This window comes from Malus sylvestris, chromosome 3, assembly GCF_916048215.2.
Source record: "Malus sylvestris chromosome 3, drMalSylv7.2, whole genome shotgun sequence".
Taxonomy (NCBI): Eukaryota; Viridiplantae; Streptophyta; class Magnoliopsida; order Rosales; family Rosaceae; genus Malus; species Malus sylvestris.
Window position 1 is genome coordinate 2,912,502 of NC_062262.1, and position 24,884 is coordinate 2,937,385.

General features: G+C 36.1%; 2 protein-coding genes and 1 long non-coding RNA gene across 9 annotated transcripts; 1 reads left to right on the plus strand and 2 right to left on the minus strand.

The window, feature by feature from the left end:
- Nucleotides 1-186: 186 nt before the first annotated feature.
- Nucleotides 187-8,804, minus strand: LOC126616391 (probable leucine-rich repeat receptor-like protein kinase At1g35710). Its single transcript, XM_050284444.1, has 2 exons — nucleotides 2,655-8,804; nucleotides 187-820 (listed from the first exon to the last, which is right to left on the minus strand). Exons 1-2 carry the CDS (start codon nucleotides 5,881-5,883, stop codon nucleotides 420-422), a joined length of 3,630 nt encoding a protein of 1,209 aa, XP_050140401.1. The 5' UTR covers nucleotides 5,884-8,804; the 3' UTR covers nucleotides 187-419.
- Nucleotides 1,321-2,294, plus strand: LOC126616401 (uncharacterized). The gene is made up of 3 exons (XR_007621145.1): nucleotides 1,321-1,474; nucleotides 1,741-1,831; nucleotides 1,956-2,294. It is a non-coding gene; the product is annotated as an uncharacterized LOC126616401 (long non-coding RNA).
- Nucleotides 8,805-8,918: 114 nt separating the features above from the next.
- Nucleotides 8,919-24,884, minus strand: LOC126616392 (protein NUCLEOLAR FACTOR 1). Of its 7 annotated transcripts, none has more exons than XR_007621143.1 (27): nucleotides 24,736-24,883; nucleotides 24,324-24,468; nucleotides 24,067-24,171; nucleotides 23,011-23,146; nucleotides 22,279-22,376; nucleotides 21,726-21,900; nucleotides 21,379-21,523; nucleotides 20,455-20,578; nucleotides 19,494-19,594; nucleotides 19,272-19,403; nucleotides 18,751-18,831; nucleotides 17,390-17,577; nucleotides 15,707-15,779; nucleotides 14,826-14,885; nucleotides 14,691-14,729; nucleotides 14,521-14,609; nucleotides 14,223-14,287; nucleotides 14,021-14,067; nucleotides 13,663-13,722; nucleotides 11,632-11,703; nucleotides 10,938-10,967; nucleotides 10,727-10,821; nucleotides 10,540-10,645; nucleotides 10,314-10,376; nucleotides 10,077-10,148; nucleotides 9,599-9,723; nucleotides 8,919-9,213 (listed from the first exon to the last, which is right to left on the minus strand). XR_007621143.1 is itself a non-coding variant. In XM_050284448.1 (26 exons), the coding sequence occupies exons 2-26, from the start codon at nucleotides 24,349-24,351 to the stop codon at nucleotides 9,649-9,651; spliced, it is 2,229 nt and encodes a 742-aa protein (XP_050140405.1). In that variant the 5' UTR covers nucleotides 24,352-24,468; nucleotides 24,736-24,884; the 3' UTR covers nucleotides 9,377-9,648. The 7 variants fall into 7 exon arrangements, 4 of the variants coding, with proteins under 4 accessions (XP_050140405.1, XP_050140404.1, XP_050140403.1 ...); XR_007621142.1 differs by having other exon boundaries at nucleotides 8,919-9,218; XM_050284448.1 differs by lacking the exon at nucleotides 8,919-9,213 and having other exon boundaries at nucleotides 9,377-9,723; nucleotides 21,726-21,870; nucleotides 24,736-24,884.

The window sequence follows — 24,884 nt, forward strand, 5'->3', positions numbered from 1 at the left end:
GAGTGATAAGCCTGCCTTGCCACAAGCAATTCATGTGAAGACCTATTGCAGGCTATTTCGGCCAGAACCCGATTGCTTTTGGTTTACTTCTTGGTAGCTTTTGTCTATGACTTTACATCTGTCCGTATACATATATAGAAATAGTAGTATAAAGTGTGGCCATTGCATTCTCATCTTAACTAGTCATTGTCCCTTTGCATGAAAACCAATTCTTTGTTATATTAACTTCTGTTTCTTCCTCACAAGCGTAAACACAATTTTAACTGAAAAAGCATTAAGCGTTGTGCATAAAGTGAATAGAGCCCCAACAAACTAGTGCATAAAAATAAATTACAATACAGGAAACATCTACGAAGAATCTTTCTTCTAAAAGGAAGACTCGAAATTTATTTATCTGAAACGAGCACATTCTCTGCTTCTCAGGCCGTCAAAGGATCTAGAGCAAACAATTCACTGCAGGTTATCATACGTATTGGCTTCGACAAATGCAACTTCTGAGTTGAGAGGAGTTGAGTAACTCGTCTCATTGTAGGACGAGAATGCGGAGTGGGATTCAAGCATGAAAACACAATCTTCATAAGAGAGAGTACTTCCCCTGCTTCTTGATGTGTGGGAGGCAAAATGCGTTGGTCCAGAACATCCACAACTGACATTTGATGGGGTGGTAATGTTGATGTTGATGACGACGTGGACGAAGAAGGCACTAATAAGAATGATGAGAAAAAATCACCAGGATGCCTTCCCATGATGGTTTCCATAGCAACCACTCCAAAGCTATAAACATCGCATGTTTCTTTCACTTCCATGGTATATGCAAGTTCTACTCAGAAGAAGACCATAGCAATGGGACTATTAGTTTGTATATATAATACCTTAACTGAAGATAAAAAGTGAAAAAATTGAACAAAACTAATTTACAACTAACTTTTAACAAAAATTAGATGACAATATTTTAATTAAGGAAATTAATGGGTCAAGACTTAACAAGCTCAAGTAAAAATACGGTTGGTTTTAAGTAATCCCAAAAAACCCATAATCATAAATCAGCCATTAAAGAGGGTTAGTTTTGTAATTATGTAAATCCTATTTGAGAGATACGGAGGTAGATTGCCTGCCCTCCTGTTTGGATGCCCTTCTTATCCCCTCATATTTTGTACGGTCACGGTTAAGCTACGTCAACATTTTATATTAATTTTTTTTATAGAGATAATAAGATAACAAGTAATAAGAATATAAAATGTTGACGTAATTTAATCGTGGTCGCACAAATAAGAGGGCAAGGGCACCCAAACAGACAGGAGGGTAGACAATCTGGATACAGTCTGCAATCTCTCTCTTACTCCGCCCCCTTACGATCTCTCTCTCTGCCACTCCGCTCCCTGTCCTCTCACGATTTCTCACTCTCTTTCTAATTCAGAACAATATGAAGTAGCTCGAGCTCTCTCCTCGTTGAATCAATGGCAGTCATCTAGAGGTGATTTTACCTTGTCTTTCTTGTTGGGTTAGTGGACTATTAGCGTAATTTGGGTAGTGAAGGTTTCGTTTTGGCTTAATTTCGATTTTCAACTATAATTGAATATTGGGTTTTATGGATTTCTTATTAGTGTGGTGATTTGTCTTCAAAATTTGAGAATTTTACTTATTAGTGTGGTGGTTTTAGGGATTTCTTATTAGCTTGCTAAAAGTTGCTAATAGATGCATCAGAATAAAATTTTCATTTTTCCCTTCAACTTCATGTAGAGATACTGTGAAGGAGTTGAAGAATGTTGGTGGTACATTGTCATCATTCAAATCCAATGAATCAGACCTTGGGTCAAACTAAACTTTTGAGGTAATATTAATGTTTATTGTTGATGTTTTTGTACTTTTTGTATGCATCTATATTGTATGTTGGTATATGATCGGAGGAATACAAGACATGGGCTCTCTTCGATATGTTTGTTCTTGATATGCAGGATTTCGATAAACGTTACAAAAAGGGCTCAATTTTATGTACAAAATCTGAATTACGTAAATATCTTGATGAAGAAAGACTTGAGAGAAAACAAGAGTTGGATATTCTTTCTCGGTGGAAAGTAGACCAATTTCATTATCCTGTCCTTTCTCGTTTGGCTTGCGAGGTATTAACAATTCTTGTTTCTATTGTCACCTCAGAATCAGTATTTAGTATTGGTGCTAGAGTGATCCATCAATATCGTAGTTGCTTATTGCCTGAAACCATTCAAGCATTGTTATGTACTAGAGATTGGTTTTTTGACAAAAGAGGTAAATCTTACATGGTATTTATATTCTTACTGCAGTTTCCATGTTTACTGCATGTTGTTTTAATTAGTTAGTTTTTAGTAATTCATTAACATCTCGATTGGTATTACTTATTGAATTAGAAGCTTACTATAGTTTGCATGTTTATAATTGGTTTTTTTTTTTCCAGTTTATTTTTATGTTTTAGCTTTAAGGAAAGAGAGTGCTGACTTGGAAGAACATACAATAAACCCAAGTATCGCCTATACTTTATGTGAATGTTCTCCTCAAAATCAAAGCATGGAACGTGGTATGTTTAATCCGTCCTAACGTTGAAAAGAAATAAATTTGGCCAAAAAATTAATCATAGACAACACTCAATTAATAAGGTTAAAAGGAAGAAAACATATTACCTGGTGCAACATACCCATATGTGCCTGCAACGGCAGTCCAAGTTGTTGAGCCTGGATTCAAAAACTTAGCAGTGCCAAAGTCTGAAACAGAGGCATCATATTTAGAATCCAACAAAATATTCTTGGTTGATATGTCCCGGTGCACAATTGGTGGCACGCAATCGTGGTGCATGTATGCCAAGGCATGAGCTACACCGTTAACAATATTAACCCTTTTTCTCCACCCTACTTCTTTAGCTTCTTCATCTTTGCTCAAAATTGCAGCCAAGCTACCTCTTTCAACAAACTCGTACACCAAGAACGAGTGTTGATGGTGTGAACAGAAACCATAAAGCTTCACAATATTCCGGTGCCTTATCTCTGTTAGTGTCCTTATTTCATTCAAGAATGTCGTCTCCAAATTCTTCTCGTCATCCCACAATTGATGTAGTTTTTTCACAGCGACTATGTTGTCACTTGACAAATTTGCTCTGTAGACACATCCTTGTCCTCCACTCCCGATGCAATATGTGGAATCAAAATTTTCTGTCGCCCTTATGATTTCCTTATACATTGACTTTCCATCAAAATTTAAAACTGAAAACGATATTTCTTCATGCAAGTTTTTTTCTGCTTTTTCTGGACGTTTCTTCTTTCTTTCCATTAGGAATTTAATTGTAAAGAAAGTAGAAAGAAGTAAAATTGCTGCTATAAGGGAGAATGTGATTCCAAATACCCATTTGCGGTGCTTCCTTGGGCCAATTGTGCAAGATTGCAAACCTTCAACGTTGCCGCACAGTCCTTTGTTCCCTTGTAAAGCTTCTGGCAGAGCTTGTTGAAATGCTCTGTTGTTGGGAAGGGGACCTTCCAATTCATTGTAAGATACATCCACGTATAACAAGCTGTGCATGCCTTCGAAACTTGATGGTATGAAACCCGAAAGATTGTTATGAGAAAGATTGAGTGTCTGTAGACTCTCCATATTGCTGATTTCAGGTGGTATGCTACCTTCAAGTGAGTTGTGACTTAAGTCCAGTTCGTTCAACTGAACTAACTTTTCCAACTTCAATGGAATTCCTTGGGAAAATTGATTGTTGCTCAAATTCAGATGGTACAGTTTGAGAAAGTTGCCTAATGCGCTCGTAATTGACCCATTTAATTTGTTTGATGACAAGTCGAGATATTCAAGATCAACAAGTAATCCAAATTCCGAAGGTATACAGCCTGAAAGTTGATTTCCATTCAGCATCAACTTCTGCAAAGAAGTCATTCTCCCTAACCCCTTTGGAATGGCCCCAACTAGGTGATTTGAAGAAAGGTCGAGTTTATGGATTTTGTCAGCATTGACAATCTCGGGAGGTATGCTACCACTAAGGTTGTTTCCCACAATTAGTAAGGTTTCTAATTGTGCGCATTGTCCCCATTTATGTGAAATTTCACCATAAAACTTATTGTGACTCATATCTATGAAATCAAGATTTGGATAAACACCAAAATCTTTTGATACATTGCCTGTGAATTGGTTCCCTTCAAGATGAACTCTAACAAAGCTCTTGCATGTTTTCAAGCTTTTGGGGATTGGACCTGTCAAATGGTTATTGCTCACTGAAAGGTTTTGGAGTTGTCCACTACAACAAATATTTTCGGGCAAATAACCTATTAATTGGTTTTCACCTAATTGCAGTTCAGTCAACTTCTTCAATTTCCCTATCTCCTTAGGAATAGTGCCAGAAAGATTGTTACTATGGAGATTGAGAATGGTAAGGTTTGTGAGCTGACCTAGGGATGTTGGGATTGAACCGCTCAGCTGATTCTCATACAAACCGAGCTCCACAAGAGATTTCAATTTCCCTATCTCTTTTGGAATTGTGCTAGAAAGATTATTACGGGAGAGATAGAGAAATGTGATGTTTGTGAGATCACCGAGGGATGTTGGGATTGAACCGCTGAGCTGATTCTCATACAAACCGAGCTCCACAAGAGATTTCAATTTCCCTATCTCTTTTGGAATTGTGCTAGAAAGATTATTACGGGAGAGATAGAGAAAGGTGATGTTTGTGAGATCACCGAGGGATGTTGGGATTGAACCGCTGAGTTGATTCTTAGACAATTCTATGTCTACAAGAGATTTCAATTTCCCTATCTCTTTAGGAATAGTGCCAGAAAGATTATTACCATAGAGATAGAGAGTGGTAAGGTTTGTGAGCTGACCTAGGGATGTTGGGATTGAACCGCTGAGCTGATTCTTATACAAACTGAGCTCTACAAGAGATTTCAATTTCCCTATCTCTTTAGGAATAATGCCAGAAAGATTGTTACTATAGAGATAAAGAGTGGTAAGGTTTGTGAGCTGACCTAGGGATGTTGGGATTGTACCGCTGAGCTGATTCTCACACAAAACGAGCTCCACAAGAGATTTCAATTTCCCTATCTCTTTAGGAATAGTGCCAGAAAGATTATTATTATTGAGATAGAGAGCGATAAGGTTTGTGAGCTGACCTAGGGATGTTGGGATTGAACCGATGAGCTGATTCTCAGACAATTCTAGGTCCACAAGAGATTTCAATTTCCCTATCTGTTTAGGAATAGTGCCATAAAGATTATTACTATACATATAGAGAGTGGTAAGGTTTGTGAGCTGACCTAGGGATGTTGGGATTGAACCGCTGAGCTGATTCTCATACAAACCGAGCTCCACAAGAGATTTCAATTTCCCTATCTCTTGAGGAATAGTGCCAGAAAGATTATTACGGTGGAGATGGATAATGGTAATGTTTGTGAGATCACCAAGAGATATTGGGATTGAACCATTGAGCCAATTGTTGGAAAGATCAAGATAGATAAGTTTGGAGAGGGAACTGATCTGAGCTGGAATGACATTAAAGAGATTATTGTAGCTGAGATCGAGGTATTGAAGATTGGGGAAAGACAAGAATGAAAACTCATGTAGCGTTCCTTGTATACCGGAATTGGTAAGGTTTATCACACTGACACTTCCAACAGCATTGCATGAAATACCAGTCCAAAAGCATGGGGCTACTTTTGTATGAGCGGGTAGGTAAGCCCACGATGTGAGATTTTGCAGGTGGGTATGGTTTTGAAGGGTGGCTTTCCATTTGAGAAGCGCTTCTGCTTCAATAGTAGAAGTAGCAGAAGCAAAAGCAGCACAACTTGGCAATGAAAGAAGTTGTACGAATAAGACAAGGCAATAAGCCAGAGGGCATAGTTTATGAAAATCTAAAGATGTCATGGCCACTAGTGTTTAATTTCGTGTGCGTATTAAAATCTACTCCTAGGGCTTATTTATAATGGCATTCATGGGCTATCGTAGTTAATTCAATTCAACCTGCACCGAAAAAGGGGGGGGGAGAAAAGAAAGATGGAGGACTTGCAAAGTCTCAGTCTTTGTCCCAAATGCATGTAATTGTTTTATGGGGCCCACCCCACTCATTTTAACGGTTGTTTCCTATCATTTATTTCTATTTTTTTTTCTTCTCATTAAAGTTATTTCGTTTGGTGTCATAAGTTCAAACTTATCAAATAAAAGAAAATTTGGGAAATGCAAGTGGACTTAATATTTTATCTCTTTGGGGCAATCATCTAAAGATTATTAAGAATCAGTTGTAACACATACTGTGTAGTGATATTTATCTCTTTATTTATAAATAAAAAATATTATGTTCAACTTTTACGAGCATTAATAATTTTGAAAACTTAATTATGGCTAGTTTGGGGTTGCTCAAATTTTTTAAAAGCAGCTTTTTTTTTAAAAAGTTGGGTCCTTAATTGTGTTTGGTAAATAAATAAAAAAAGTTTTTTTTTTTCAAATCATAGGTCTAAAACAATTGAAAACATAAGCAACTCTACACATGCTTCTCAAAAAAGCGTTTTTTGTTTTTTTTTTTCAAATGAGGCAGGTGAACAATATCAATTAATGAAACATTCATATTGACAATCCTACCCCATCTTTTTTTTTTTAGCTAAGAGCACTTTTAGCACTATAGTTTACCATTACACTTACCTGCTTTTTTACAGTTATTTATTCTCATAGTACAACAGAAGCAGTTTTGAAAAAAAAAATATATATATATATATATATAGCAACCCAGACTAGCCCCAAGTCTACCTCCATGATTGTGTTGTATAAAAAAAAATTAGTTTTAACTCAAAAATAACTTTGATCTCCCAATAGTTTTGGCTAAAAATTTTAGGCAAGGATTATTAAAGAATGATTTTAGCCTAATTTTTTGTCGGTTAATTTTTCTAAAAGTAAAATTTATGTAAATTATCTTGATTTATTTTTGTGAACATTTTAACTTAAAAATATTTAAATTTCGATAAACATGCCCCTTGAAACATAACATGAAAGCCATGGAACAATAATTACATTTTTATAAAGATAAGGATTAAAACTTTGAAATAGTTCTATATAGTATGCTTCAATCTTACAACAATTACTAATACAAACAATAATTAAAACACTAAATAAAGATTAATAAATGATAAGTAAAATACTACATTAGAATTACAACAATTACTAATACTAATAATATTCATCAACATTTGGTTGACTTGGTCCTTGATTTCGTGGTGGATTTCGTGGTGGACTTGGGTAATAGACATTATATTGGTCATCATCTTCAAAGATATTCATTACTGTGAGAATCCGTTTTTGGTTAGGTTGCTGTGAAGTTTGAAATCAGAAAGTGTGGGACCCTCCCCACTTCTATCACGGGTCTATACCTTACTCCACATAGCAATCAGTTTTCCTATTATTTTATTACCACTTTTTACCGAAAGCCAACACAATCATCGCACCTTCTCTCTCACGCTACCTCCCCTCCCTTTTCCCCCATTTTCTGCCATCTCGCTCCCACTAACCAATAATTTTATTATTTTATTTTAACTCTCTTTCTTCTCCCTACACCTCAAGTTCTCTCAGCTCATTCTTATCACTCTCCTCCTCGGATTTGGATCCTCTCCTGAGCTTAAGAAGAGGGTCCTCTTTATCAAGATACGTGAGCCGTTAGATGAAAATTCAACGGTTATATTTATTATAACTTTAAAGGAATTCTCTTATTTGTAGCTGTTGGATTTTCATCCAACGACCCACGTGTCTTAATCAGTAGGATCCTCTTCTTAAGCTCAGGAGAGGATCCAAATCCGATTTACATTTCTTTCACTTCTCTCCTTCCCTCAAATTCCCTCCTTTCCTCTGCACGCACAGAGAGCTCCGAGAGCCCCAAAATCAAGGAGCTGCGCTCCATTTGGTTAAACATCCGTTAAAATTAGGGGTTTGGTGTATGGAGATTGTTAGTAGGATTATCTTGTCAAAGCTCGGAATATCGAGATGAGTGGTTTATGTAATGTGTTGCAAATTATACTTATTTTCAATTATCTCTCTATTTCAAGTCAAGCATGTTGAATTTGTGGAAACGCTTTTGGAATTATTAATATAGTGATGTGTGGATATTTGGATATTTGGAATTGTTCATGGAGCATGAGAACCTTAGTGTTGCATTAATCCGAGGAATAAATGTAAACTGCACACAGGGACATTAGGGGAGAATGGCCAATAAGAGTCACGTGGTGAGTTACTATTTATGAAGGATATAATGAACTCGTAAGGGGATGATGTGATATGGCATTACGTGCATGATGATTTGATACTATTATTGTATTTTCTGCAATGACAAAAATGACATCTCTTGACTAACATATTACATATTATACTCATTGAGCAACGGTGGTTGTTGCTCACCCCTCACCCTTTTATTTTACAGATAAGTTATTTGACAAGGCAGGTGCTAGACAAGCTGAGTTTGGGTTAGACAAGGGATTTAAGAGTTTTCTTATTTTTGTACACTCTATAAGGATTTTGTAGTAATTACTTGTTTAAGAGAAGTTATTGTTTTACATCTTTACTTTTTACTTTTACTTTTACTCGCACGCTGGGCATGGGTCTCACTGATTCACGGTCCAAGGCATGACAATTACGGCATTCCTTCTTATAATTTCCGGTTGCTTGTTGCAGAATAATTTATTCCTATGTAAAGTGTATTTATTGGGATCCTCCCTCATTACATCAAAATCGAATGTCATCTTGTTAGGGTCCTCCTTCTAATATGATCTTTTGTCATCCTGAAAATTTTGGAAGTCGGTAGAAAAAAAAAATGGAAGAATTGTATGAGGAAAATGAATTTTGAATGGATGTTTGAACAAATACATGTATTTATAGAGTTTTTGGATGAATTTTGATTTAAATAATTTCTTTTAAATGTGCTGTTGAATTTAATTTTGGGCCATTAGACCTTTCTTTACTATTAATTTAATATACGAATTCAACCGTTCGATTTAATTTAATTATAAATTTAATTTCAAAAAATTTGAATATGGACCGTTGAATCAACCATTAGCCCATCATTTCCAATCGTTGGATCACAAAAAGAGCAGTTATGCTAGTGGGTAGTCGCTGGGACTCAGGAATTGATGACTTGTCGCATGAGATGCTTCTGGCGCGTTGCTTAGCTACAGCTGGGCACTTTGTAGGCGCGTTCACACGTTGGAGCTTGGGCCACCACTATCCTTGAGGGGAGGTGAGAATTTGGCCCAAAAGCAAGTTTTAATGAAATAAAAGTTAAAATTGAAAGCAAGTTTTAAATCTCAAAAAAATTAAAGTACGATGCATGATTTCTTTGAACACTATTGGGTGGAACTAAAAGTTAAAAGGAAAACTAACGAAAAGTTCAAAAAAAATTTCATTTTAATGAAAAGCCATTTTTAAAGATATAGTGAATAGTACCCAAGGAAATGTATAAATGTGATTTTTCGTTAAAAGTGAACAGTACTGGGAGTGTTTTGTTAAAACTCCCAAAGTTAAACCTTCCGGAGCAATGGCCGTGGTTTATAGCTAGGGTCTTGAAAACCAGCATATAGTTATCTTTCTCCGAGCAAGAGTTACTTACCAAATTGAAGTCACCGATGTCTCGTCTCATGTTCTGCATTTCTAAAGTCTTCAAGAGAAAGAAAACATTTTCATTTTCGATGCCAACATTCTCTTCGCCGAAGCCAATCCCACAATTCTCTCGAGCTGAAATGCAATAAGCAAAAAACAAAAATACACTTGCATATCAAGTTTTTCGGTATTCATTGGTCCGATAATCAAACAAACAAACAAAATACAGAATCTAATTCATATTCGCTACATCAGGCAGTGTAAAACGACAACAGGAGATTAACAAAGTTCATCATATCGATCAGATTCGGACAATTCTGATGCTAGGCGGTTTCTTTATTCAATTGATGAGAACCGTGCCAGTTTCTACCATAAAGGATCACTAAGTTGTTAAACATTCAAAACTTCTAGCAAAGTTAACAGCTACCCTATCTCATCCTCATACTCAAAGAACGATCTAGCACACTTTTAAGAGAACAAAACATTACCCGAAGGAGATCAAATTGAGAAAAGAGCACCGTGCATGCCATGTCATTGGACCCATCAAGCATATTAACAACCTGCAATTCAATAAAAACCGCTTTTGGTTTACGAAGAGAAGAATACGACTGTATCTCAAAATGAAATATATAAAGTATCAAAGACACTTGGTTATTATTATTTTTTAAATTGGTAGCTCTCCAATTGAGCTTCTTAAAGAGAATGACTATTCGTGTCGCGCTCACCTCAGGGTAGAATTCCTTTCTCTCAGGCAGAGAATATATGATTAAATTCTGAATGCCACGAATCTATTCACCACAAAATAATCGTATGTCAGCAACGAGGCTCAAAATACTGATTTTAAACTTCCGCAAAATACTCTCCAAATTAAGCAACAATATCCAAAATGGAAGGACACAAAATACAACAGCATTTGGACAAGAAAAGTATGCTCAAAGCAGTCTAAAGAACCTTATATCTGTGGTAAAAATGTGATCTCTCAGTGTAAAGCATTATCTTCCGCTTTCCTTCAAAGAACCTAACCCGTGCACGAGAAATATCACTTTGCTGTGCATATCTAACGAGCCACAAAATATTTATTGCGTCAGTACATTTACAACCACACAATCATCACAACATAAATAGGACAGGATCTTACTCATGAAGTAAACAGAAGGATGCACTCTGTGACTTCAAAAAATTCCGAACTCGAACATATTCAAAGTAAGAACTGATAAATATCATAATCCCGCCCTGAACAAAAGTTTCCAAGTAAAGATATCATGAAAAATTTCAAGTATCATTCAAGGACAATTTAAACAAAAATTTATTAACTACAATTTTAAAAATATTAGGCGTCAAATAATTACCTCAACAGAATCTTTTATCTTTGGGAAGACCTGAAAACAGAAAAAACACCAAACATCTCAAAAATGTGAGTAAAAAGAAGCTAAAAAAAATCAAGCTACACTAAAACAGTCAAGCGCAGAGTATTTATTTCAATTTCTTAAGACGGAGCAAGTTCAATGACATGAGTAGGATTTGGGTTAAGATATGGAATATTTTTTCTTTCGAAAAAGACTGAATTTATATCAGAAACTTTTCATTTCTCTTCCAACTTCAAGTACAAGTTGTTATAGCTAGTTGCCCTGATGTTCCTAAAAGGCTTGGCACAAAATTATTTAATTCCATAGATTTGACAACACAAAAACTGCAGGAACTATAACTTGAAAATTAAAACTTATCTTTCAAAGAAATGAAGGGGTTGTTTGCTATCCTTCTTGAACGTTTTTGTTATTGAAAGTAATGGTATCAAGTAATTCAGCTATATTCATCATTTTTTAAAACAAAAAATTGGATCCACGAAGGATACCAAACAGGCACTGAGAATTCTTCTTCAAGATGGTTCTATGAAATTAATAACAAAGTATCTAACCACAAGTCATAGAGACCTTCTTTAATAAGTCGAACTATAACAATTTAGAAATCAAATTATAATTGTTTAATAACAACAAACTATAAAGTCTCTTGCAATTAAGGACGCTCCTGGAAAACAGAACAAACCTTTGTAGTAAAATATTCAAAACGAGCATCATCAAAATGTTCTATTGAATCTGCATCAAACCGCTGATAAATCTGGAAGGTTGAAAAGTAACAAAGTGAATTAGCTGAGGAAGTTATTCCATCTGAAACATAATGAAGGAATCAACCTAATTCCTTACACTTTAAGAAGAAACTGAGTACAGTGATACATACATTATATTTTTTTTTTTCTAGGTAGCCACTTCTCCTAACATAATAAATATTCAAATCACACCAGGAAACGAAAAAGAACAATTCAGAGCATCAATGTTGTGTGACCCATATTCCTGACAGGTTCTCAATGAATGAAGTCAAAACATAAATCAATTAAGTGTTGAGAATGAGTCCCACATTGATGGGAGGAGGGACCTTGCATGGGCTTATAAGAGGTTGGGCTACTCCCTATATTGCCAATTGGTTTTATGGTGGAACCTCAACTTCATAGTATTAGAGCAAGTTGTCCCACGTGTGAAGCCCAACGGCCACATGCACTCCACATCACCCCGTTGTGTTGTCCACGTGTTAGGCTTGAAAATTCGCCACATGAGGGGACGTGTTGAAAATGAGTCCCACATTGATGGAATGAGGGACCTTGCATGGGTTTATAAGAGGTTGGGCTACTCCCTATATTGCCAATTGGTTTTATGATGGAATCTCAACTTCCTTCGTAAGGTTTTGGGATGGAACCTCAACTTCCTTCATAAAGAACATCACTAATTCCATGTTTTCATTTCAAATCCACCTTAACCGCTCAAAAGTTAATTATCAGCAACAAGAAACAAAGAGCTTGACAGAAATTGATATATTATTTAGACAATACATTTCGCATTCTAATTATGTAAAGAAAGGGAAATAAAGGATGACACATAAGAAAACTAGAAGATAGACAGTTAATGTAACATCCCACATTGCTCAGGGGAGAGGACCATGTAAGCCTTATATGTATATTCTCATCTCTACCTAGCACGAGGCATTTTGGAAGCTCACGGGCTTCGGGTTCCATCGGAACTCCGAAGTTAAGCGAGTTCGGGCGAGAGTATTCCCAGGATCGGTGACCCACTAGGAAGTTCTCGTGTGAGTTCCAGAAACAAAACCGTGAGGGCGTGGTCGAGGCCCAAAGAGGACAATATCGTGCTACGACGGAGTCGAGCCAGAGATGTGGTGGGGGCCCGAGCTGGGATTAGAGCCAATCCCTGGCCGGAAGTGTGCCGACGAGGACAATAGGCTCCTAAGAGGGGGGGGTGGATTGTAACATCCCACATCGCCTAGGGGAGAGGATCCTGTAAGCCTTATATGTATATTCCTATCTCTACCTAACACGAGGCCTTTTGGGAACTCATTGGCTTCGGGTTCCATCGGAACTCCGAAGTTAAGCGAGTTCAAGCGAGAGCATTTCCAGGATGGGTGACCCACTGGGAAGTTCTCGTGTGAGTTCCAAGAAACAAAACTGTGAGGGCGAGGTCGGGACCCAAAGTGGACAATATCATGCTACGGTAGAGTCGAGCCCGGGATGTGACAGTTAAGACCTCCAAACCAGACAAATTAAATGGTTTTACAAGCAAATAAACTCAACTTGAAGGAGAACTGTTTTAAGTTTTGACGGTATTGTCAAATGAGTCAAGAGAATAACTAGAATCTAGGAATTTCAAGTAATGAAACACAAACATAGAAGCTAAAATAATCAGAAAAGAAAAAACCATTGGACATTAGTCACATGAGAGATAAAAGGTATACAATGAAGAGCAATTGAAGGACGACATTTTAAATAAATGTGTGGGATGCTCACAGGACCATATGCAGCTATTTTCCGTTTACATTGCTTTATAATCCAAGTACAATCCACTTTGATCCATATATTCACTTTGATCCATATATTTTCACTGTAACAGTTACATTTTTTTTTTAATGTTTTAATGCAACATAAATTAATAGAAGCATTAACGCATCTCAGTGGGTGAAAAATATCACAAAACCATCCACAAATCAACACAAAATAAAGTTTTATGCCTATACCTGGCGGACTTGAAGAACCACTTTAGGAAGAACTCCTTTATGTTCATGTACCAGCTTCACCTATAGTTATAACAAACTCAGTATTTAAGAATTTTTGCATTTTGTGAACCATAAAATAAGCATTGCCAATCTGAATATTTGAAGGAAAACAGAAATTAGAGTTTTCCTTTTGCAATGTGTTGGCAAACAGCCATTTTATATTAATTTATGTAGTTTTTTTAATCCATTGTACGATCAGTGGACGGTAGAGCCCAAAAGCATAGGAGAAGATATAAAGCTATAAAAGATACTTTCTAGTCCAAAAATATGCACAAACTGGACAAATAATCATGCTCTAACTGTTAATTTTTATACATACCTTCCCATGGTAATTACTGCAGTGCTTGTTGAACAAATTGTTTATATCTGCAGTAAAAAGCATCGGGTTAAAGGCTGATCAAGAACTGGAATGCATATATTATTGATTTTCTTATAATTTTGAATTTTATCACGAGTGAACATCAATATAAAAGAAAGAAAAAAATTTCACAGTTGCCATCAAAGAAAAGGAGAAATCTTACCTGGATTTGAATAACAACTCAAAAGTATTGTTTGCCTATAGAAAGGTGCATATCCATCCAGGTACCTGACCATGAAAAACATTGTTGAGTTGGTTTTCATGACATGTGATATAGATCAGTAGCTTCACAATCAAATTTCCAATCAGAAAACAACATTTTCATAATGAGTTCTACTTCTTGAGATGTTCATAACAATTTAGGTTGTATAGGAAGCACTTTGTTATTAATAGTGAGGATAAATTGCCATGACTGGCACAAAACAATGTTAATACTTGAAAAGATAGACAGCAAAACATACCACGGTCTTATCCGCATGACATCAGTTCCATGCTGCTTAGATGGTATGTGGTTCAATTGTTCAACAACAGACTTCAAAAAGTCCCAGTTCTGGATATTTTATCAGAAAAGAGAAGATATAAATTTTGCAAGCACCATGTATTTCAAGTAGATAATTGATCACACTATTACCTGCATCGTTATAACATCTGCATGATCAATAACTAGAACCTGCCACATCAGAACATATATCTCCATCAATGGAAGGGAACCATCAAAGCATAGAAGCGTACTTCAAAACACTGACATGTTGGTCAGATATATTACCTCTATGGAAGAAAGATAGTCGACATCTTTTTCTTTATTTAATTTAGCCTCATCAATTTTCTGTAAAAATAAAGGTCCAGACTCATTATTATAGATATAAAGGAAGTGTAAGCCAATCACAAATGTAAACAAATGACCAACCTCCAACCTTAGAACACATAGATAAAGTTCACACTCCTATATTTAAAAGTATTTCATTTTAAGATGATTCTTGCAAAGGAGTTGGTGGCTTCAATAGGAAAGTTGGTTACACAAACTAGAGACAATTATATAATTATCCATTCTTTTTAGTTTCTTTCCCAGGAACCTTCAGTTTTCTTGTTGTTATTTAGGGGCAAGAAGGCCAAATGTGCCATTTTAACAAATCTTAACTACTCTGATATAAAAGAAAGTAATTTTTTAGAAGACATACATGCCTGCATATATCCAAATAATTATGGGACATTAGATAACCAACTGTAATACAAAAGTCCAAGTAATACGTCTGTTCCAAGCATGCTAAGACTAAAAGAAGTCATAGCTAGTTCTTGTGTCCCTTAAATACAGAATTCAAACCCTTCTTTTTTGCTTCTTAAAAATTATTATCACTGTACTGCATCTATTTAAATCACTAAGTGCAACAATTTCCTTATCTAAATCAGCATCCATCTACAAACAGTAAGTTGACCAAAGGTGGTCATGTAAGCCTTTACATTAACCATTGATAGGCACTTCTTACTTACCAATTAACTACACTGAAAGTAACAAAGAAAAAAAAAAGGCAATGCCTCAAAGAAATACATTGGAAGATATAACAAAAATGGACTTCTAGGATTAGATTAATAATGGAATTTTTTTTTTCAGATTCTGGTGTACAGTAGTAGTTTCATAACATCACTTACTTTCAACAAACCAACTGAAGAAGCAACTATAATATCTGAGGTATAGAAATCACCGTACAGCTTTATGCTCCTCCTACAAAGCAAAGATTAAAAACCAAGTTGAAATCTCAATCTATGTTGTCTCTGTTTAAATGTCCGCCAATATATTTTTTGAACAAGAAAAAAAAAGCATGAAATTGTCAAACAAAAGTGAATATAACTTTTAGCACTCTTTGATCACTCTACATTCAACATAATAAGTTAGAATTTGGACCCTAAAAAAACATAATAAGTTAGAACATCATAAGCGGATGACTTCACAAAATTCCAATATAATCCTTCATTACTTTAACTAATGATTCACAATTAAAAAATGATTAAAAAGACTTTGTAGCCATTAAAGGATCATATGTAGCTGAAGTTGCACTGCGGCCAAAAGATCTAAATGTTGTACTTTTATGCGCAAACGGACGCGAATTATAACAAAGTACCAAATATCAACGTCGTAGGTGAAAGCTAAAACAAACAATCTCAAACTGACACAAGAGATTTACGTGGTTCGGCATAAAGCCTACTCCACGGGCGAAGCACGGCGAATAATTTCACTAAACAAACGGAGATTACAAAAGAGTGTTTAAACTCTCACAACCCAAATCCCACAAATTACAAACCCTAAACCAAACGAGTAGAGAACCCAAAAACTAACGGAGAAGATTCTCCCAAATTGCTCTCTAACTCACAAATTGACTCTCACCAAATTGTCACACGAATGAGCCACACAAAATACACTAACCCTAAGGTCCTATTTATAGTGTATAGGACTTAGGTTACAATAGGAATCCTAATAGGAAATAAATCCAAATCGTAATCAAATTGATAATTAACAAAATCTCTCCACCAAGGAAACTAACTAAGAATTCAAAACCAAACCCAAATAGGACACCAAAACCAAATAGGTAACACAAACCTAATTTATTGCATCATCCTAATTTTGAGCCTACGTAAAGCGGGAGCCTTGTGCACTGGGTACGACCTAGATCCTAATTTTGAGCCGAAAACCCAACACTAAAACCTCAAAATTCCAATTACAGTTTTGCAAGATACAATGAAGCCATCCACACCATTAACAGACAAATTGGTGCTAAACAATATCATAATAGTTCAGCGCACACAGAAGAATGCTTCTAAAATGATTCAGTAAAATATTCAAGTGACGGGAAGAGACATGTGCCTTGCTGGCTGCTAATGTCGCACTAACTTTGCCTAGTGTTAAATTGAACTTTGATGGTACGAGAGGAATTGTAGGTACTATAATAAAACATATCATCATGCATATATACGTTATGTACAATATACCCACAAACATAAATTACATACAAGCTTTGCACTTATATATATTTTAAGAACAACGTACCTAATCACCAAACACTAACTCTTCTAAAACCCACCACCAGAACCAAACATCAACTGTTGATGCTCACATTGTCCACCTACGTTAAGGCTCAAAACTTACATGTTCTACCAAAGATATACTATCTACTTAAAAGGCCACAAGATACTTGTAAGTTAAATCTCACATACACGTTGCATAGAAGATTACAGAATACCCTTAGTAAAGCAACAATAAGAGCAACTATTCACCAGATGGTCTTTACTATAAAAGTCTCAAATAGGTAATCATCGTTATAAGTTAAAGTAACTTACTTTGTGAACTTGATGCCAACCATGAAGTCATCCTTGCTATTTCCTCCAAAAAGTACTTGAAAATCACTAGGCTTTGAAGACTTGTGAGGTTTTAGAATTTCCAGGCCAGGTGGTGTTATTTCTTTCTCATCCTCATGGTCATCAGTTCCGAACTCTCTAGAAAATCTATCCATGTGCTCCACATTAACCTGAGAAAGAGAACATATGGTATTAAGAATAAGGTAAATCTGCCTACTACTCACGTCATTTCCTTTAATTAAGAATAAGGTAAGCCCCACTTAGTGGGATAAGGCTTTTGTTGTTGTACACCCAGCAATTTCCCAAACTCATTCATGGACTTGAATTTGAAACTGGTTCTCTGCCCACAATCTTTGGGAGTTTCCTATAGCAAATAGTAGGCAGCTACCTCTAGGAATTGGACCCCAGACCACGTGGGAGCAAACCACGGACTTGACGGTTCGACTAAACCCTCATTAATTGATAGATAAATGTGATTATGAGAATGCAAGTAAAACTCAGAAATATTGAAGTAGACATATTCATACAATGATTCTGGCAGAACTTTAGCATAAAGTTTGGAATCTTCTTCAGCAACTAATATACGGTGTACAAAGTTTACCAAGATGAATGCTTGATAATTGAGCTTTCAAGCAACAGAATGTAACAATGTAGCTTCAACTAAGAACAATCTCAACAACCCTAAACACATCAACATCTAAGGAATTAAAGAAGTATGCCCTTGGAAGTCATGTGTCATCAGATAATAACAGACTAATAATTGTATCCTTTGCATTCTTCTACACAATCAAGGATCTGTTTAAATGTGTCTGTGGGTAGAGGAACTGCATATGAGATATGTCGGACAATACACATCCATGTAGAATGATACATTGGCTCCGTGTATACTCAAGGGGACAACCACCCTCAAAACACAGTGAAAGGCACCCAAAATACTCAAACCTATACTAACAGGAGTCATCCATTACTAAATTCTGAGGTTCTATGTCCATAGGGTAACTGATCCGCATAATTTTCTAGTGATTGCATGTTTGTGGGTATAACTCCTAAATCAAAACTATCAGAGATGCCAAAAGTTAAATAAATAAATGAATAAAATTGAAAGTTTCTATAAGAAAAATTAAACAAGGGTAGAAAGAGAAGCAATGTGCAGGGAGCAAGGTCAAAATAGTCCATGAAACGGGGGCACAACCCTCGTCCAAACATACTAAAGGATTAAATCTGACCTACCTCACATAGTACCGTCAAGAGAAATCTTCACATATTACTTTTACATACAACATTTGTGGAGATCAACCAGTGCATAGCTTGTACAAGAAAAGAAGAAAAATGAAAAGAAATACCTTGTGAGCTGAAGGAGTAAGTTGTATTATCCTCTTAACAACACGGAGTGCAATGCTTGCCATTGGCAATAGGATCAAAACCTGGTAAAGAAATAAAGCAAATCCTCTTCACTATAAATGCAAATTACAATATCTCATTTGAAGATATATGTTCTTTTCTCCACACTAGAGATATGCGTTTTAATTCAAGAGATAACTTTATAAGCAGCATAATGATGATACGATCTACAAGTATAGCCATACAATGTTTACAAAATCAAATTGCAACAATTACAATAAATAGATAGTAGTTCATGGTTCCCGAACCAAGTGTGCCCAAATTTGAAACACAGTGCCCATATAGGACCACAAACAAGATATACACTACTCCCTCTCCACCAAATAAAACAAGATACACACTACATGGCTTGTACAAAAAAAGGATATACACTATCATATGAATGACGTTATCAAAACGATATACACTGTTATGAGGAATCCAAGTCCAGTATATTTATAACAAGAACATCACACTTGTATACCTTAGGACGAGTAAATCCATGGTCCAGGAAACTATCATCAGTAGGAATTTCATTATTAGCAGTTTCTCGAAGCTTGGACACTTTTGCATCATTCTTGGTTACAAGATCTCTAGTTTTGAAGACATGATTCAGCTGCATATAATTAATTATTATAAGATGACAATTTCTAAAATAGAACATAAAGATATTGATATTTTTCAAGGAATAGGAACAAGCACATACACACTGCATAATGTATGCATCCATGACATTTGAGTCTTCTGTAGAGCCTCTGTGATAAAAGGGCTTTTTGTTGCAGTGCAATATATCCCGATAGCTGTTGACTGAGGAACGTGTACACATCGACATAAACACAAAATATCCAAAATGAGTCAACCCATACTACAATTGCAAACTTAAGAAACTTCATGATTACAAATTAGGATAAAGAGAGAATAAATAAATAAAAAAAGAAGACAAAATCTGGATACACTATAAATAAAAATAGAAGACAATCTGGATAAACTACAAACTAGCGAAGATGTCACTTCGCTAAAAACTATACATTTTTCCCCTTTGTTTTGATATCGGGATAAGGAAAAATGATAAAAAGGTAAACCATAGGTAAGGTTACCAAAAATGACAAAACAATAGAAGTTGTAAGAAGCTTACCACTCAAGAAAATTGAAATGAATGTTTATGGATAGAATTATTTTCCATACAAAAAACAATCAAGTATTTAGAAATAAGATATCATTAATGCTGGTATATCATGCCCACTTCTTCCCGTATATCCCTTACTGTACATATGACATTTCATACGGTCAATTAATAAAGCCTCATGGATGCTGAAGTTCCACTAATGAAGAATAGGAATGAATCATAACTTGCACTTTCAGTATTCCGATTTAACCTAAGTACAGATTAATTTTCTTGTTCAAAAGCTCCATAAGAAAATGTCAGATAAAATCATGTCAAGTTTATAAGGACATATTTAGCATTAAAATTCCACAGTTGCACAATTATCGAGGTGTGTTTTTGGAACAAAGTTGGGAGATTGAACCCCACCAGCTCCAATAAAAAAATTAAAATCATAGCAACTATTTAAGATAGTGGGAATTAAGTGGGGACATGTAGAGCTTAATGATATAGATCAAGCCATCGCAATAACAAGTAGCCAGTGTAAGTCAAATTGGGGACTCACACAGGGAGAAGAACAATCTTTCTCTAGATGAATGAAAATCATTTCCTCCAGATCTGCAATAAACATCTAACCAATGCTTATATAACTTTTGCTTCAGACCATAACAAGAGTTGGGGTCGTCATCCTGAAAAAATAATACTCAAAAAAGAAAAAATTAAGGGACATATTATGAATATAATTGTGCAAACAGCAGAACAAGAAAAAAAATTAAGGGACTGTAATGTATACATACTATACTTATGTGAAGGAACAACATGGATCATGTATTTAAAAAAATTACCAAAAACATTAAAATTTATTGACAAGGAAAAAGTAAAACCCTGAAGGTGAAACACAAGGGATCCATCTCTGCCTAAATAACACTTCAGAAAGTATGAGAGGACCATGAGAATGAATTCATAACCACCCCACACTTTAGATGAATTCAAGCAAAGAGGAACCCCTAAAACTTTGTCGTTTAAGAACAAAACACACCACAATCTGCTCCTTTCCAACAGAAAGTTGATGAGATTTTTTTTGAGAGAAAGGAGTGGTGAGAAGATGGGGATCATAAAATATAGTACATTCTGCAAAACCTAAAAACAAAACGAAAAAGGGTCGGCCAAAGGAACTTGTCAATAAGAGGAATAGTGTATTCTTAGGTTTAAGCTTGTGGAGATTTCGATCAAATGTGGTATGTCAATAAGAGTAAGTATGATTTGCTCTAAGAGGTGGTTCTTCCAAAGTGTGAAGAGAGCAACTACTATCATCGCTCCCACTATTAAACAGAAGGAATGATAGATAAGGAAGAACAAAGGTGGATTCTGTTGCCTTTACTCTGGAAGGCGCTTCAATGGACAAAACCAATGCAAAAGAGATCATTTCAAGAGCTTTTACAAACAGACATAAAATGAATATAGTGCAAGTCATAAATGGGTAACATACTTTTGTAAAACACTCTCCTGTTCCTGCCCAGTTGCCCTTTGTCATCCCAACAGCAGGCACCTCCCACTCGTATGTCCACTTCTTTTTTGACAGATTTTCAACCTCAGCTTTTGTTAATTTGTGCCCCCAGTGTATATCAAAGGAACTGCACAATACAAGATATAATAGGGGAATATAAAGTGTATATAAGCATACAATCTGATTTAAAAAAGATGCCAAAATGGGAAGACATACAAACATAAAAGCTAGTGGTGATTACATCAAGCTTAACACGGAATACAATAATAATGTTAACGTATAATATAAATGCAAAATCCAAATGAACAAGATATTTCATGTAAATGCACCTCAAGCACATTGATGGTTCAACAGCAGATTGAGAACTGGTTCCCAGGTCTTGTTCTGCATCCGAATCATGAGTCTCTTCGTCATCAAAAGCAGAGGTCTCCTGGTCATCCTCATTTTCAGAATCTTCACTATGCTCCTCAATTCCTGCCATTTCAGGGTCTTCATCATCAACTCCTATGCAAGTATAGAGAATGAATTAAATAATATGGAGTGCAGCACAATCTAACACAAAAGATCAATCTGACTCTGCTTATGAAGAAGTAAGACTACATCTTAATCCTATATCACATAGGAGATAAAAACAAAAGTAAGCACTCATGCTCACTACAGTAATGTATGCCTTCCATACAATATTGATACATGACTATATGAACCTCAACTATGGGCTTTTGGTTACTTATTTAAAATACAAATAATGAAAAAGATTGTGGAATCCAGGAGGCCAGTATCCTTACAACAGGAAATGCACAAGTATTCTCTGCAAAACAATTAGGAGGGCAGAAACAACAAAATTGTTTTCTACTATTTGAATATAAAACATAAATGTTCTACCTTCTTCATCGTTATCCGCATCCTCTGAGTCACTAGAAGATTCACTTCCATCATCTTCGGAATTTTCAGAGTCACTTATACCTTCTTCTTGTCTTTTTCTATACAAAAAAGAAGTGGATGACGACATGTTAGTTGTAAATTCCTTGAATGAATCAACCAGTTTCAAATTAATAACATTGAGAGAAGAGATTTCCTTTTTTGAACTGCCATAATAATGAACGCACCAAGTTAGATTGCTATCAACTAAACACAGATGTAGCCGCAGGTGTAAATCCAACTTTTTTGAGCTTTATATTTTTCTTAGTCACAATGTGCTGACATAACTCATCAAACCAAAATCCAGCAATACAAACAAAATTGAGTCCATAATGAATTGGAAAGGACATCGCAATCCTTTGTTTTCTTTTGCTAAGTACAGAAGACTACAACATACGGAGAAATTACAAATGTGAAATCCAAAGTGCACCCTAGAAAGGAGTACTTGACTCCTAGAGGCGCCTCAAAACCTTATAAACCAAATTTTATATGCAACCCTTAAACGTCACAGAACAGAGCATAACGAAACTAATAATTGGAGGTCACGTAAGAACCAAAACAAGCTTAAACAACCCAAAAATCACTGCCTTATGCACACTTAATGTTGGGGAAAAAAAAATACCTTTTAGAGTTTAGCCATATAAGTAGACGCTAAAAAAAACTGAAAATAAACCCAGACTTTGAGAAAACCCTTACCTCAGCTTATATGCAGCAGAAACAGATTTACTAGATGATCCCAGCGTCATTAACAGTTTATCATACATGGATGGCTCCTTATAAACCGTTTCTTCTTCAGAAACCACACCGTTAGATTCTTCGTTTGGTAGTTCCCCTGTATTAGAAAGATCTTGAATGTGAATATGAAAACAGTGCCAATTAAATCAATATCTCCAATTCATTAACCAAATATAGATCCCCTAACGATCACGATTGACAGATCTCCGAAATCCTCACAAGGAGTATCCAGATTCCATAGAAAAATATCTCCAGAGGCATAACCACAGGTGTTTTGGTGACTCGCAAGGTTGAAAACAGTAAAAAAGCGTAGTACCGTGTATCCAAAAACAAGAATGACAAATGAGAACGGTAAAAACTGAGATTGCAAGCTTTTGAAGCAAACAAGGAATGCGTGTAATTACACAGTGAATCAGAACAGGTAGAAGATGGAGAGGAACCAGAGGACTGTTGATTTTGCAGAATTGTAGAGAGAGAAAGAGGGGAGAGAGAGGGGGGATTGGGGTTTTAAGTTGTGGTGGTGGTGTTGGGGAAGAAGATGTTAGGCGAGGAATACAGCGATGAGACTCGTCTGCTGCGATCCTCCAGCAACATTATCAAAGACAACAACGCTGGAGTTTCGGCAGAGACAGCGACTTGGAAGCTCAAGAGGGATTAATAAGCAGCAGGAGAAGCAGTATTAGTCCAACCAGTAGAAGAGGAGGAGTCGGTGGCTTCAAAGATCTGCTGATCAAGCATTTGGACGGCGTAGGGGGGCTTTCCGGCCACCATCTCAGCATCAAGTGTGGCCGAGATAATTCCCCAAATCACGGCGGCAGAGAGGTTAGAGGTCAGCTTTCCGCTGTAGATCACCCCCACCATCATAATCAGCATCATCAGATTCAGCAGCAGGTAACAATTGGGTGGAAACTCTCAAAACAGATACAAAGGGGGAAAAAGGCCAACTCTCTTCAAAGACCAAAGGTTAAAATTAACACGAATTCGGACTTCAGAAACACTATAAAAAGGTAAAAATACCTGAGGAAGTGGACGCGGGACTGTGTGCAACATTTTCTTCTTCAAGACGACGACTTTTCTTGCCCGTGTTGAACCTGTTGGGCATTTTGCGTTTTCCAAATCCTGCTAAGGAAACACAACAATGTCTGGCCAGTAAGTATTGCAATGGAAACGAAGGGGAAGCTACAGATTGAACAAAAATTCAATTTCAATGATGCAATGGAGACAAAGAATCATGCTAATTCAGTTCATGGGCAAGGAACCAAACAAAAACTTACCTAGGTTCTTGCCGGATTGTTTTCCCATGTTGAGACGAAAAAGAAAACCGGAAATTTCAAACCAGAAAATCCCTCAATTCGAGTACAGACTTGGTGTTTCGGTTAAAGCGACCGGATGAGGATGAGGGTTTGTCCGAGATGAAGCCTGAGGTCGTTTAATTTATAGTCAAACAGAATGCCAAAGCATGAACAGAACATAGCAAACAAATTTTAATTCTACAAAAACGAAAAAGGAATTAAATTTTCTCCACCATTTTTTCCACAATAAATTTTCAGCTAGAACTTTGCATCATCAGTCTCTGATAAACTAAGTTTTGACAAATTATGTATAGAATTCCAATTCCATGGTTCGGAACACTCAAAATACCAAATTCAAATCAGAAACGGGAAAATTCGGAGTTTGGGGGCTTACGTTCTGCCTCGCGGTGGTGAAGGCGGGCTCTTGCAACTGCGTTGGGAGGAGACCTACTGGTTTAACGCGTAAGTGAGGAGGAAATCGAGGTTTTTGGGGTTCAAGGATTTTTATTTTATTTTAGTTTGGGTTTAGGGTTTAAGAACGAG

What these genes read in the sequence shown, in the direction of transcription:
- LOC126616391 (XM_050284444.1), bottom strand. Translation starts at nt 5,883, where the DNA reads ATGACATCTTTAGATTTTCATAAACTATGCCCTCTGGCTTATTGCCTT. An exon ending in ATATGGGTATGTTGCACCAG is followed by an intron (nt 821 to 2,654) that starts GTAATATGTTTT and finishes TCTTCTGAGTAG; the next exon opens with AACTTGCATATACCATGGAA.
- LOC126616392 (XM_050284446.1), bottom strand. Translation starts at nt 24,351, where the DNA reads ATGGGAAAACAATCCGGCAAGAACCTAG. An exon ending in AAGATTGTTCTTCTCCCTGT is followed by an intron (nt 19,595 to 20,454) that starts GTGAGTCCCCAA and finishes CACGTTCCTCAG; the next exon opens with TCAACAGCTATCGGGATATA. An exon ending in TTGAATATTTTACTACAAAG is followed by an intron (nt 10,968 to 11,631) that starts GTTTGTTCTGTT and finishes TTCTGTTTTCAG; the next exon opens with GTCTTCCCAAAGATAAAAGA.